Genomic DNA, 13931 nt, shown 5'->3' on the forward strand with positions numbered 1-13931 from the left:
TCTCTGTGACACTTGCCCCCATTTCCATTATCATTTCATAATATTCAAAGTGGTTTTCTTCGCAGTCTCAGCCTCACACAAACACTCTCCTTCGGCACACACACACACACAGTGCACATAACTGGTGTGTTTCTCGCATATGCTAATTCGAGTTTGTTCACTCTTGTGTGTGGTGACATAAAAGAGCAGCTGTTGCCAGGGCTCAAAGAGCAAGAGGAGCAGATCCCATACTGCAGCAGAGAGCACACACATACACACACATTTTACAAGGATTAATATGATCAAAGACTTTTTCATTACACATTTTGCTTTCATGGCACAACAGCTCTGAGACAGGCTCACACTGTGTATGATTGGTGTTTTATTTAAGGTTTCATTTCAATGTTTCCTTTATATTCTTTGGATTTAACTGAAACTATTATCCTCCAGTGCTGTCAAGGAGTTTCTCCTCCACCAGCTCCACAGTCGAGCCATCTCACCCTGGACAAGAGGACGGGGAACAGACGCTTGTCTGCTGGCCTCCTCGAGCACCAATACACAGCACAGGAGGCAGTCGAGCTGGTACTTAATGCAGATGCTCAGAGTAAAGAAAATTTTGTTTATATTAGCAGTATAAAAAGTGCATGTTTCATTTGTCACATTTGTCAGGAGGTCAGGAAGATAGCAAAGTGGTGGAGGCCGTCATGAAGATGTGGCCTCCTCCAGCTGGACCGAAAGAACAAGGCCTGGAGATGGAAGTCGCACCCAGAGGAAGCAGCCACGAAGGAAACCATCCACCCAGAAGCAGCAGCAGCACCAACAGACCTGCAGACCAACCCAGCCTTCAGAGGCTTCCCAGTCATCCAGAGCAAGCTAACACAACTGCTGCTGCTGCAAACACCAACACACCACCACCACCAGGTTTCACATTCAAGATCCTTAAAAACACAGATATTCGGTTCAGTTTTATTTATATAGCACCAAATCACAACAAATCACATCAAGGTGCTTTGTATTGTAAGGTAAAGATCGTACGATAATACAAAGAAAACCCCAGCAATCAAACAACCCCCTGTGAGCAAGCACATGGCGAAAAACTCCCCTTTAACAGGAAGAAACCTCCACTTGAATAATTAGATTCCTGCACCAGTTAACATTCTGATATCAGAGGTGACACTTCTCCATATTTATGCTGCAGCAGAATAAAAAGAGTTATTAACCTGCCTAATCTAGTAAACTTTCAGGTGGTTTAGTGATTTTGCCGCTGCAGGCGGATTTGTGGGTTTCCAGTATAGCGAGGGCCTCTGGATGAGAGATAACAGCTTAGGACTTTTTCGTTTTTCAGTCAATAGTAACAAATGCAACTAAATTTTATAGAACAAAACTGAAGCCAAAAATAAACACACTTCTGTTTACTAGAATCTGACACACAAGTGAGTCAGATTTTCACAAAAAACAAACAAAAAACATCACAGTTTTAAGATGGATTTGACTATTAGCAATTTATATTCAATTCAATTCAGTTTATTTATACAGCACCAAATCACAACAACAGTCGTCTCAAGGTGCTTTATATTGTAAGGTAGACCCTACAATAATACATACAGAGAAAAACCCAACAATCATATGACCCCCTATGAGCAAGCACTGTGGCGAGAGTGGGAAGGAAAAACTCCCTTTTAACAGGAAGAAACCTCCATCTGCCGCGACTGGTTTGGCTGAGAGAAGGAAGACAGGAGATATATATGAAAATGATTTTCTTCTTCCTCTGCTCAGGCTGTTTGTGTTAGAAATGGACAAAGAATAAATGTGTGCAGCTTTAAGTGTTTTACCTTTGCAAAATTATATTTTCACCACAGGGCAGAATGGTAACACAGAACCGTCTTTCTCAGTTTGTGATAATCACAAGAAACTGAAAATACTTACAGAGAGGGAGAGACAGGTAGATTAAAAGATCGTCCACAATAAGTTAGTTTTATTGTCTTAACCAGCTGCATCTTGCATTATCAGTTAAGATGTTGATTTTAGCTTGTTAGTGAGCAAAGACACAACACTACAAACAGAAAGTTCTTGTGTAATTCTGCGTTGTGTCATTATTCCCAAACTGTTACAGCACATCCTGTAAAAACTAACGTTTTCCATTTGGTGTTGTCTGTCACCAACAGAGCGCCGTCAGCAGAGTGAGACCACTCGGTCTGACACAGCTGAAGGTGGAGAGAAAAGCCTTGCAGCTCCCAGACCTCCACCGAGTCCTCCATCTGAACCACCTGCTGAGACAGCCAGCAGCCAGCCCGTTCCAAACAGCCTGTAGGCTTCTTCTCCTCTTCCCAAATATGTAAAATATTCAGAAAATGTTGATTTTCACTCTTACTGAGTATGTATTTCTAATCTCTCTCCTTTGTCTCTCTCTGTCAGTGCTGTACCTGAGGCTGTGGTGCTTTCTAGTACTTTCCAGGGGACTGCAGCAGCTGCTGCAGAGATCCGTCCTCCTCTGAACCTGGACTTTCCTCACTGGAACAAAACCAAGGCCACACTTGAAGACATGGAGCTCACCTGCCAGAGACCCACCACCGTCAGTATACCGACTGCAAGCTTTGGTTTCCTAGTCGCTGGTTATCAAGTCTTTCCTAATAGCTCCTCTGTTTTGTAGGTGGTCTTATCAGAAGACGAGATAGATGTGGCAGCGATCGGCGAATGGGGGGAGCAGCTGGTCAACTCCTTCCTGTGCCACTGGAGAGATAGCAGCGACCCTGGACGACCCACGCACGTCATGTGGTGCAATCAGAGCGGGGAGACCGGTCAGCCATACGACTTTAAGCTCACCTTCGGATCCACAGGAGAGCCTGAGGTGGTGTATGTGGAGGTGAAGTCGACTATAAAGAAAGAGAAGTCATTTATCCACATGTCTGCCAACGAGCTGGACTTTGCACTGAAGGAGAAGGAACGATACCACATATACAGAGTGTACAGCACTGGAGATGCTCAGAACGTACGCCTTTGTCGGATTCAGAACCTAGCGCAGCATCTCCACACCAAAGACTTAGCTCTTTATCTGTTTGTGTAGTTCCTTTTAAAATCTGTGGAGATATTTGCACAAGTTGCCTAAAATAATTTTGTGTAATTTTTAATGTTTGTAGTAAATGCACTGATTTGAGTCCTTTTAGCTGTATATTGTGCCGTTTATGTTTAATGTATTGTATTTGCTTTTGAGCAAAAGATACATTTTGCTCCTTTTAATGTCAACTGTTTTCCATATTCAGTGAAGTTAAGCAATCTGCTAACCTTTTTTACTTTCTGTACCATTCCTTTATTCCTTTGAAATAATAAAAGTGTGTCTATTGAAGAGTTTCTTTTATTGAATTTCAAGGTACTTTATATGTTTACATGACAAGAAACCCATCATCCAATGTTCCCCTATAAGCAAACACTTGGTGACCATGGGGAGGAAGAACTCCCTTTTAACAAGTGACCTCAAGTGGAAGGTGAAGGACAAGAAAGGAGGATGCAAAGAGGAGCATAGTGAGGCTATGAACACCAAAGAGGATTAAACAGAAACTACAGGAGAGAGAAGACAAACCTTAATGACTCACAGTAGTATATTATATGTTTGAGGAGGGAAAAGAGGCGAGTGAAGGGTAAGTGCATCAGAATAAAACATTAATTTGTACAGCACTTTACAAAACAGTTACAACGTGCTTAAAATAGTTCAACCAAAAGAAAGTGCTCATTGTGTCAAAATAAAGCTCAAAGATCACAACCAGACTAGGGGCATAATACTTACATAATACTTAATGTTGGACGACAGATTTCCATGTTTTTCCAAGCCACTGGCCACCTTTGGGTCAGACAAATAACTGGAGACTTGATATTTGGAATCACTGAGCTAAAAGATCTTTTGTGACACCCATCACGTAACATCAGGCAAAGTCCCCCAGCAGTCTGACCCTGTGCTAAGGGATGGTTCATGGTCACCTGATCCAGCCCAAACTCTGAGCTTTATCAAAAAGGAAAGTTTGAAGTGTAATCTTGGAAGAAAAGAGGACATCTCTGTTTCCCAAATCCAAACCGGAAGCTGGTTAGAAACTCGGAACCACAAGTAAGCCAACAGTGTGAACTTAACAGGGCGGCAACAAAGAAGCACTAATATGAGGAAAATACAACCTCTCGTTATTTGTTTCTGGTACATGTTAGTAACTGTGATTCGGCATTTTTGGCCAACTGAAGACTTTTCAAGGAACTTTTAGAACAGCCTGAATTACAGTTGGAATTACAGTAGTCCAGCCTTAAAGTAATATGGCTGCCTCTACCTAAGCCAGTTCTGGTTTTGAGCTCACCTCTCAAATTCATTCTGATATAGTTAGAAGTCTGACTAAGCCCTGATACTCTGTCTAGTTCAACCATTACTGCAAAGGGAAGCTAATGAAATCCCCGCCTGCTACGGTGGTCTTTGGACCCTCTCTTTGACAGCCACACCCTGTGTAGCTTCTGTAGGACAGTAATATCTCCAAAGCAGGACACTTATTAGGCATGTGAGGAGTGCTAGTGGAGAGATCAGAAACAGCCTGGGGAAACGGCACCTCCCTATTTTCATCTCATGATGCAACCTTATGGTAACCAGAGGGCTGTTTCCTGCAAAGAATCAGTCACGGGGAGCACTGAGGCACAAAATGTACAAAATAAATCAATAGCAGGGGGTTATTCCTGTAAAGGAGCAAAGGGGTCCTGAAATGATTTGTCTACAATCCTTTGCAGCATTTTACATTCTGTTGGAGGGCCAATAAAGTATTTTGAGTGTTGTCATTATATCGTGCAGCACAGAGCTGAATATTGTGCTGATGTTTTGTGATATGAGGCCACAGGCATGAGTCAAAAAGGAGATGACTAGCAGGTGATGTTTGTTTTCGTAAACAACACATTGATATTAGAAGTGGGACTCTTCTTGCACTGCATAGCTGCCCCCCTCTGTACTGGACTCATGCTGCATTCATGTGTAGCTTGTAAACTCAACATTCAGTTGTTTTTATGGTTGCTGTTGTAAGCTAAAGCATGGGGCATACTGCCACTTGGATCTCAGCAAAATACCATTTAGATCTGTATCAGACTCCAGACTTGTTTTTAAAGATAGAATCCATAAGACAAATAATACTGTCACGGTTTAAGTTATATTCTTTGATTTATTGTTTTTCATGGGTTTGGTTTTCTTTATTGTTTTCTGCTTGTGTTACTTTTATAGTTTCTAGTTCACTGTATCTTCCCTCTGTTCCACGTTTACTTACTCTCGTCTCCGTGTGTTACAGGAAAAATGATTCTATGTTTCTTTACCTTCTTTTAAATGTGCAAGCATGCCCTTTTGTCTATGGTTAGATTAGTTTAGAATTATCTTTTTAGACTTTCTCAGCAAAGACATACTGTTTTGGGACATATTGTTTTAGATTGTTTTATCTCTCACAGCTTTCTCCCAGCTCTCTGCTGACGAGACTAGCGCCACATATGGAGTTGTTTATTTTATCTGTTTTGTATTTTTCTTATCCTGTTCTCACTGTCTTTCCTATAAAAAGTGCCCAGCCTCTGTACACGTGTGAGTTGTTCTTAGCAGCTCACCCGTGTACACGTTTGATAAAGAAAGTAACTTTGTCTCATTGTGTCTTTATTTCTCCTGGGTTTTTTACAGAGTTTTCCCCCAACACCGTGTTTCATGTTCCCTTTGTTCCCCTTATCAGTCACGTCTCCACTTCACAGTGTCTAGTCTGCGTCTTTGTGAAGGTTTCATGTTTCCTGTTTTATTTTGATAGTTCCTTGTCCTGTATTCAGTGCATTCAGGTTTGTTTCCTCCCTGTCTTGTTATGTCAGATTAGACCTAGCTGTGTTTCCCTCCTGTTTCCCATTCCCTCGTTACTCCCTTGTGTGTTTAAGCCCTGTGTTGTCCTCTGTCCGTTGTTGCATTGTACCATCCCATGTGCTGTAAGTTTCGCTGTGCTTCTGGTTTCTATCATTCTTAGTTCTGTGCGCCTTATTTTCTAGTGATTCTAGTTTCCATGTTCAGGGTTTTGGTTTGTTTTTTGTAAAGTTACTTTATGGAGGATTTTTCTCAGCGAGTAAAGCTGCTGCTTTAAGTTTACGTTCTGTGTACGAGTCCTGCATTTGGGTCCATCCTGCCTGCCACACATGACAAATACTAAGCGGAGTTTTCTTTTATAATTTGCTGTCCACATGATGAAATTAGTCTTGGAATGAAATGCTACACATGGATAGCCACCACCATAGTAATAGCAACATAAGGACCTTGGAAATTGATCACTCGAGAACAAAACAAGTATTTGCAGAATCACTAATATGTGTACAAACAAAGCTGAAGCTGCAATGGCCAGAACTAGATAGCATTATGAATTTGGTAATAAGACTGGCAAACTACAGCAGATATTTAGAAAACCCAAAAGATATAAATCTGGAATTTAAAAACTAATATCAAGCCTTATATGAGACCGACTATGATAGTGACAGTACTGAAATAAAACAATTTCTAAGTGAATTACCTCTGCCAAAGATTAGCACAACAGATAAACACATATTGGAGAAAGAAACATCAGAGGACGAGTTTCTTCTCGCTGTTAAATTGTTACAAAACAAAAAAGCCCCAGGCCCTGATAGATTTCCGACTGAATACTTCAAGACTTAACAAAAATCTACTAACCCCTCTCACAAACACGATCAAGAATACTTTTCAAAAGGCGGCACTCCCTCGGTCTTTAGTGCCTGCAACAATAATATGACTTCCCAAACCTGGGAAGGATTAACAGAGGTAATTTTAGGCCCCTCAACCTCCTCGAGTCAGACTATAAGGTATTGCCTAATTTTTATAGCATTTCAAATAGAAAAAGTTATTTCTAAAATTATTCAAGCAGACCAAACAGATTTAGTTAAAAACAGGCAAGCAGCTGATAATGTTCGGAGGCTGTTTCATATAATTGAAACTTCTAAAATGAGAGCTTCCCTTGGTGATATTATCCATGGATGCTGAGCAGGCGTTCGACAGAACTGAACCTAGCTCTCTTTTTGAGACTAAGGGTCATGAATTTTGGGGACTCCTTTATTAGATCTGTTAAAAAGCTTTTCAATGGTCCCAGATCCTGGATTTTGACTAATGGAGTTCTGTCGGACGCCTTCACATTGTCCCGTGGTTGTAGGCACGGATGGCCAAGCTCGCCTGCCTTGTTTTACATAGTTACAGAGCCATTAAAGGTGGGATTTATTTTCATCTTTAAGGCTAATATCTTATAATTAGCATCACATAACTGTGTTTTATACTTTATTGCACACAGTTAAACATTGTAGAGTAGTATTAGAAGTAGGTGGCTATACTATAGTTTAGTATAGTAGTACAGTAGAGGAGCCCCCTTCTCTAAGGAATTTGAGGAGTGAAGGCACCAGAAGGTAAACATAGTCGTAACTGTCTGCCTTTCTCTTTATGCAGGTCTGACAGGAGGGTAAGAGGTGGTTGCCATGGTGATGGTTAAAGAGGCATCTCCAAATAAGGAGATGCCAAGAAAGTTGCGGAAGAAGAAACGTGAGCCAACATCAGACCTAAGCCCACCCTAAACTGTTTTGACCAATCACCTTAGTATCCTGTTTATCACACAAAATGAAAAGTGTTTACTTCCTAGGCGTGGCAGCCTTTGTCTCTGAGCCAGAGAGAGGAGGTCCATGGTGCCATGTAAAACTAGTTTGAAATTCTAACCGTTTTGTTTATAAATTGGGAAAACTTATAATAGGAGCATATTTGTCTTCTCTCTCATAAAAAACCCTACATTAGTCATTGCTATTTGTTCAAAATTCTCCATTACAGGCTTAAAAATAGGCACGAGGAGCATAAACTGGACTTTATGCAGATGATCTATTAGTATTTATAGCTCAACTGAACAATTCCTTTCCATTTTTTTCTTGCACGCCTCAAATCATACAGTGCAGTTTCAGGCTCTAAAATTAATTACACTAAGAGTGAAGCATTTCCAATTAACATGACAGAACAGATCAGATACTGCCTGGGTAGTTTCAAATACCTCGGTATAACTGCTTGTTCCTCACTTGACAGAATCTACCAAGAGAATTATATGTCATTAATTCATAAATCTAAAGCAGAGCTGCAGAGGTGGCTGGATTTTCTTCTCTCCTTAATTGGTAGAGTTAACACAATTAAAATGAGTCTTTTACCTAAATGTATCCACATGTACTTTCACTGTATTCCCTTAAAGGTACCAGCCTAATTTTTTAAAGAATTAAAAAAGGCAATATTTTTATTCTTATGGCAAAAAAGGTATGTGACCAGACTTCCCCTGTGGTGTGATTATTTACATCTTTGTTTTAGACTGAAAATAATTCCACGGGGAAGCTTTCAGTTAGAAAAATGTAATAAGAAAGCAATGCTTTAAGTCCCTACAAATATTGATCAGAACAGCTCACAACCCGGGGCTCTGATCTAAGAACTGGGTTAAGGGTTTCACTAGTCAGCTGCTAAGTTCCATCCATTTTCTTCCGCTTATGTGGGGCCGGGTCGCGGGGGCAGCAGCCCAAGCAGAGAAGCCCAGACCTCCCTCTCCCCAGCCATCTCCTCCAGCTTGTCCGGGGGAATACCAAAGCGTTCCCAGGATATAATCTCTCCAGCGTTTCCTGGGTCTGTCCCGGGGCCTCCTCCCCGTGGGGCATGCCCGGAAATGTCACCCAGGAGGCGCCCAGGGGGAATCCTTGTCAGGTGCCTGAACCACCTCAGCTGGCTCCTTTCGATGTGGAGGACCAGCTGCTCTACTCTGAGCCCCTCCCGAATGGCTGAACTTCTCACCCTATCTCTAAGAGAGAGGCCAGCCACACTTTTCTGAAGCCCATTTCCGCTGCTTGTATCAGCGATCTCGTTCTTTCGGTCACTACCCACAGCTCGTGGCCATAGTTGAGAACAGGGAGGTAGATCGACCAGTAAACTGAGAGCTTCGCTTTTACACTCAGCTCTCTCTTCACCACAACACTCGCTCCCTTCTCCCGTCACTCGTGAACAAGACCCAGAGATACTTAAACTCCTCCACTCGGGGCAGGAACTCGTCCCCAACCCAGAGTGGGCACTCCACCCTTTTCCAACTGAGGACCATGGCCTCAGATTTGGAGGTGCTAATTCTCATTCCCACCGCTTCACACTAGGCTGCGAAACGTTCCAAGGCGAGCTGGAGGCCATCACCCGAAGAAGCCAACAGAACCACATCATCTGCAAAAAGCAGAGATGAAATCCTGAGACCACCGCTCACCACTAGGTTCGACTAACGGACGAACACTCCTCTCCAGCACCCTGGCATAGACTTTCCTAGGGAGGCTGAGGAGTGTGATTCCCCTGTAGTTGGAAAACACCCTTTCTTAAAGATGGGGAACACCACCCCGGCCTGCCAGTCCAGGGTTACTGCCCCTGATCTCCACGCAACATTGTAGAGACGTGTCAACCAAGACGGCCCTACAACATCCAGAGCCTTCAGGAACTCGGGGTGGACCTCGTCCTCCCCAGGGGCTCTGCCACCAAGGGGTTGTTTAACTGCCTCGGTGACCTCGCCCCCAGAGATTGGTGGGTCATCCCCTTCGTCCCCAGACTCTGCTTCCACCACGGAAGACGTGCCAGTAGCTGCTAAGTTAAATGATAAAAAGTTGTTAACACTTTACTTTTGGACACACAGAAGTCGCCTTTTAAGTCTCACAATGGAAACAAGCCTTTCTGTTTTTCTATCTGGGCAGTATCCTTTGAAGGCATTTCATACATTTTCACTGCTATGCAGATGATGCCCAGCTATATCCATGAAGCCAGATGACACAATTAATTAAACTGCAGGAATGAGACACTAAAGACCTGGATGACCTATAATTTCCTGGATCTACACTACCAGTCAAAAGTTGCACACACCTTCTCATTTAAGTTTTTCTTTATTTTCATGACTATTTACATTGTATATTTTCACTAAAGGCATCAAAACCACGAACGAACACATATGGAATAATGCAGAATTTTATATTTTAGACTCTTGAAAATAGCTGCTCTTTGCTTTGATTACTGCTTTGCACACCTTTGACATTCTCTCAATGAGCTTCATGAGGTCGTCACCTAAAATGGTTTTCCATTAGTCCTGAAGGAGTTCCCAGAGATGCTGAGGACTTGTTGGCCCTTTTGCCTTCTCTCTTCACCCCAAACCATCTTGACTGGGTTTAGGTCAGGTGACTCTGGAGGCCAGGCCATCTTGCACACCACAGTTGTGAATAAATCCCCAACAGCGTCACCACCAAAGCACCCCCACACCATCACACCTCCTCCTCCATGCTTCACAGTGGGAACCATGGATGTAGAGACCACCCGGTCACCTTTTCTGTGTCGCACAAAGACACGGCGAGTGGAACCGATGATCTCAAATTTGGATTCATCAGACCAAAGCACAGATTTCCACTGGTCTAATCTCCATTCCTTATGTTTCTTGGCCCAAACAAATCTGTTCGCTTGTTGCTTTTCCTTAGCAACAAGCAGTAGTGGTTTCTTAGCAGCTATATGACCATAAAGATCTGATTCATGCAGTCTCCTCTGAACAGTTGATGTAAAGATGTGTCTGCTACTGGAACTCTGTGTGGCATTTATCTGGTCGCTGACTTGCAATTTCTGAGGTTGGTGACTCGGATGAGTCAGATCAACAGCAGAGGTGACTCGTGGTCTTCCTTTCCTGGGGATGTCTTTATGTGAGCCAGTTTTTTGTGCACTAAAATCCCCCACAGTCCCGCGATGCATTGTCCTACAAAGCCAAGGCGAATGTTCCTCGTGTTTGAAAACAGCTGAGCAATTTCACTTCAGAGCAGGGACCACGGCAACCTGGTCCCAGGAGGACAAGAAGAAGCCTCCCATCTCCGTCTCGTCCCTCCACCAGGCTCGTCCATTCACAGCTCAGCTTGTGCTCCACCCTCGAGCTGTGCACCTCTGCCCTGCTGTCGATCACATGCGTTATTTCCCACTGTCGCCATTTCTGCTGTCAGGACTGGGTCGGCATCCTCACACGAGCCGTCTCACCTGACAATCGGGCGACAGGTCCTTCCTTCACACGCTTGGCTTCCACGCAGTCCTTCCTTTTCATATCTGGGCCTACCCTCTTCTTTATCATCAGGAAAGCTAAGGCTGCCCATCAGGAAAGCTAAGGCTGCCTATAGGAGGAGGATTGAAGATCACTTTGCTGACAACGACCCCAGAAAAATGTGGCAGGGGATCAATCACATTACCAACTACAGAAGCAATAACCAGGCAACATCTGATGCCTCACTGGCTGAGGATCTAAACCGTTTCTTCGCCCGCTTTGAGACGACCAAGCCCTCAGCTGCCACACCACTTCCACCCGCCCCCAGCACTGGCACACTAACACTTAGGGAGCACCAAGTGAGGTGTGTTCTAAGGTCAGTGAATCCCAGGAAGGCAGCAGGTCCTGATGGAATACATGGAAAGGTTCTCAGAGCATGTGCTGACGAACTGACCGGAGTCTTCACTAAAATCTTCAACCTTTCCTTGTCATCAAACACCGTCCCGCCCTGCCTCAAAACCTCCACCATCATCCCCATCGCCAAGAAGACAGCTGTGGCCAGCCCAAATGACTACAGGCCTGTTGCACTTACGCCTGTAGTGATGAAGTGCTTTGAGAGACTGGTCTGTCAGCACATCAGGGCCGGTCTGCCTCCCACTCTGGACCCCCACCAATTTGCCTACAGGGCAAATCGTTCCACCGAGGACGCCATCACCATAGCGCTCCACACTGCGCTGAGTCACCTGGAGCACCGAGGAAGCTATGTGAGAATGCTCTTTCTGGACTTCAGCTCAGCATTCAATCATATCATCCCGGAGATCCTGGTCCAGAAACTGTCTCACCTGGGACTCGCCACCCCCATCTGCCTCTGGATCAAGGACTTCCTGACAAATAGACCACAGTCTGTCAGACTCGGCCCCCACCGGTCCAGCACCATCACACTCAGCACCGGGTCTCCACAAGGATGTGTTTTGAGTCCCCTCCTGTTTACGCTCTACACATCCGACTGCTCCCCTACCCATCTCTCAAACACCATCATAAAGTTCGCGGATGACACCACAGTGGTTGGACTCATCTCAAGGGGGGATGAGTCGGACTACAGAGATGAGGTCAACAGACTGACTGAGTGGTGTTCAGTTAACAACCTCCAACTGAACACCACGAAAACTAAAGAACTTATCTTGGACTTCAGGAAGGGCAGAGCAGACCCGGTCCCACTTTACATTCACGGGAGCTGTGTGGAGAGGGTACACTCCATGAGGTTTCTGGGCGTGCAGATATCTGATGACCTCTCCTGGACTGCAAATACTACAGCGGTGGTTAAAAAGGCCCAGCAGCGTCTCCACTTTCTGAGAGTGCTCAGGAGGAACAACCTGGAGGAGAGGCTGCTGGTGACATTTTACAGAGCCACCATAGAGAGCATCCTAACGTACGGCATAACAACATGGTATGCAGGGTGCTCAGCTGCAGACAGGAAAGTACTGCAGAGGGTCATCAACACAGCCCAGAAGATCACTGGCTGCTCTCTGCCCAGCCTGGAGGTCACTGCAAACTCTCGGTACCTCAGCAGAGCTGGCAATATCATCAAGGACCACTCTCACCACAGCAACCAACTGTTTGAACTATTACCGTCAGGCCGACGGTACAGGTCACATAAAACCAGGACAAACAGATTCAGGGATAGCTTCTTTCCCAGAGCTATCACCGTAGTAAATAAGCACAAAAACAATTGAACCTATTCCATACCGTCACTGTCATTATATTATGCTGCTATTCATACTGTCATTATATTAATGCTGCTATCCTGTATATATTGTACATACTATTGTTTGAGTACTTACGATTGTTGTTTTTTTTTTTGTACTTTTTATATTTTACATTTATATTTATTATTGAAACTTGCACCAAGGGAGTGGCACTCCAATTTCGTTGTACTCTGTACAATGACAATAAAGGCTATTCTATTCTATTCTATTCTATTCTATTCTATTCTATCAAGTCCATTTGACAGCTAGTAGGCCGCAGTGGATTAAAAAAAATATCATACAAAACACTAAAAATGTCCAATATAATCCAAAAAAGATCTACGCTCACAAATAATACCAGTTATAAAAGACAAATACAAATTTCCATTGTGTGATACACACTATCTCTAAAATTTGAAACATTCTGTCTCCAAGTGATTTAAATGTAACAATTTTACAATCTTTCTCCTCACATACAAAGTCTTGAATAACCAGGCCCATCTTTACCTCACAGTAACATATCACCCCAGAAGAGCAATTCACTCTCAGACTGCTTCCTTAGCTTTGGTTCCTAGGGTATTTAAAAGTAGAATGGGAGGCAGAGCCTTCTGCTCTCAGGCCCCACTTCTGTGAAACCAGCTCCCAGTTTGGATTCAGGAGACAGGAACCCTCTCACCCTCGCCCTACTTTTAAGATTAGGCTTAAATTTTCCATTTTGATAAAGCTTACAGTTATGGATGGATCAGGTGACCTTGAATCCTCCCTTAGTTACACATCAATAGCTCTATGCTGCTGGAGGTTTCTCATGACACACTGAATGTTTCTTTTTCACCCTTTTTACACTCGCTATGTGTTTATACATCACGCTATATTTAATTGTTAGTTTTTATTAATCTCTAGCTCTCTTGTGTCTTTTGTCCTTTCTTCTTCCTTCCACCAGAACCAGGCCGTCCCGCCCTGAGCCTGGTTCTGGTGGAGGTTGCTTCCTGTTAAAAGTGAGTTTTTCCTTCCCATTGTCACCAAGTGCTTATTCATAGGGGGTTGTGTGGGGCCACTCTCGGTACACCAGCTTCCGCTCACAGTCCAAAGACACATATGGGTTTGGGATAAAGTGTGAATTGTTGTCTGTCTTTAT

The 13931-nt window shown here is 43.7% G+C and overlaps 1 protein-coding gene across 4 annotated transcripts in view; it reads left to right on the forward strand.

The window, feature by feature from the left end:
* LOC309712516 (uncharacterized protein) overlaps positions 1-3322 on the forward strand; it is a 45948-nt gene extending 42626 nt beyond the window's left edge. For all 4 annotated transcript variants that reach the window (XM_082543345.1, XM_082543344.1, XM_082543343.1 and 1 more), the window contains exons 43-47: positions 430-561; positions 649-900; positions 2145-2286; positions 2395-2551; positions 2630-3322. In XM_082543345.1, the coding sequence (XP_082399471.1) occupies positions 430-561; positions 649-900; positions 2145-2286; positions 2395-2551; positions 2630-3043 (1097 nt within the window). In that variant the 3' untranslated portion in view covers positions 3044-3322. The remainder of the gene's footprint in view (positions 1-429; positions 562-648; positions 901-2144; positions 2287-2394; positions 2552-2629) is intronic.
* Positions 3323-13931: the final 10609 nt, after the last annotated feature.

This window comes from Aulonocara stuartgranti (assembly GCF_965226115.1).
Source record: "Aulonocara stuartgranti genome assembly, chromosome: 8".
Lineage (NCBI taxonomy): Eukaryota > Metazoa > Chordata > Actinopteri > Cichliformes > Cichlidae > Aulonocara > Aulonocara stuartgranti.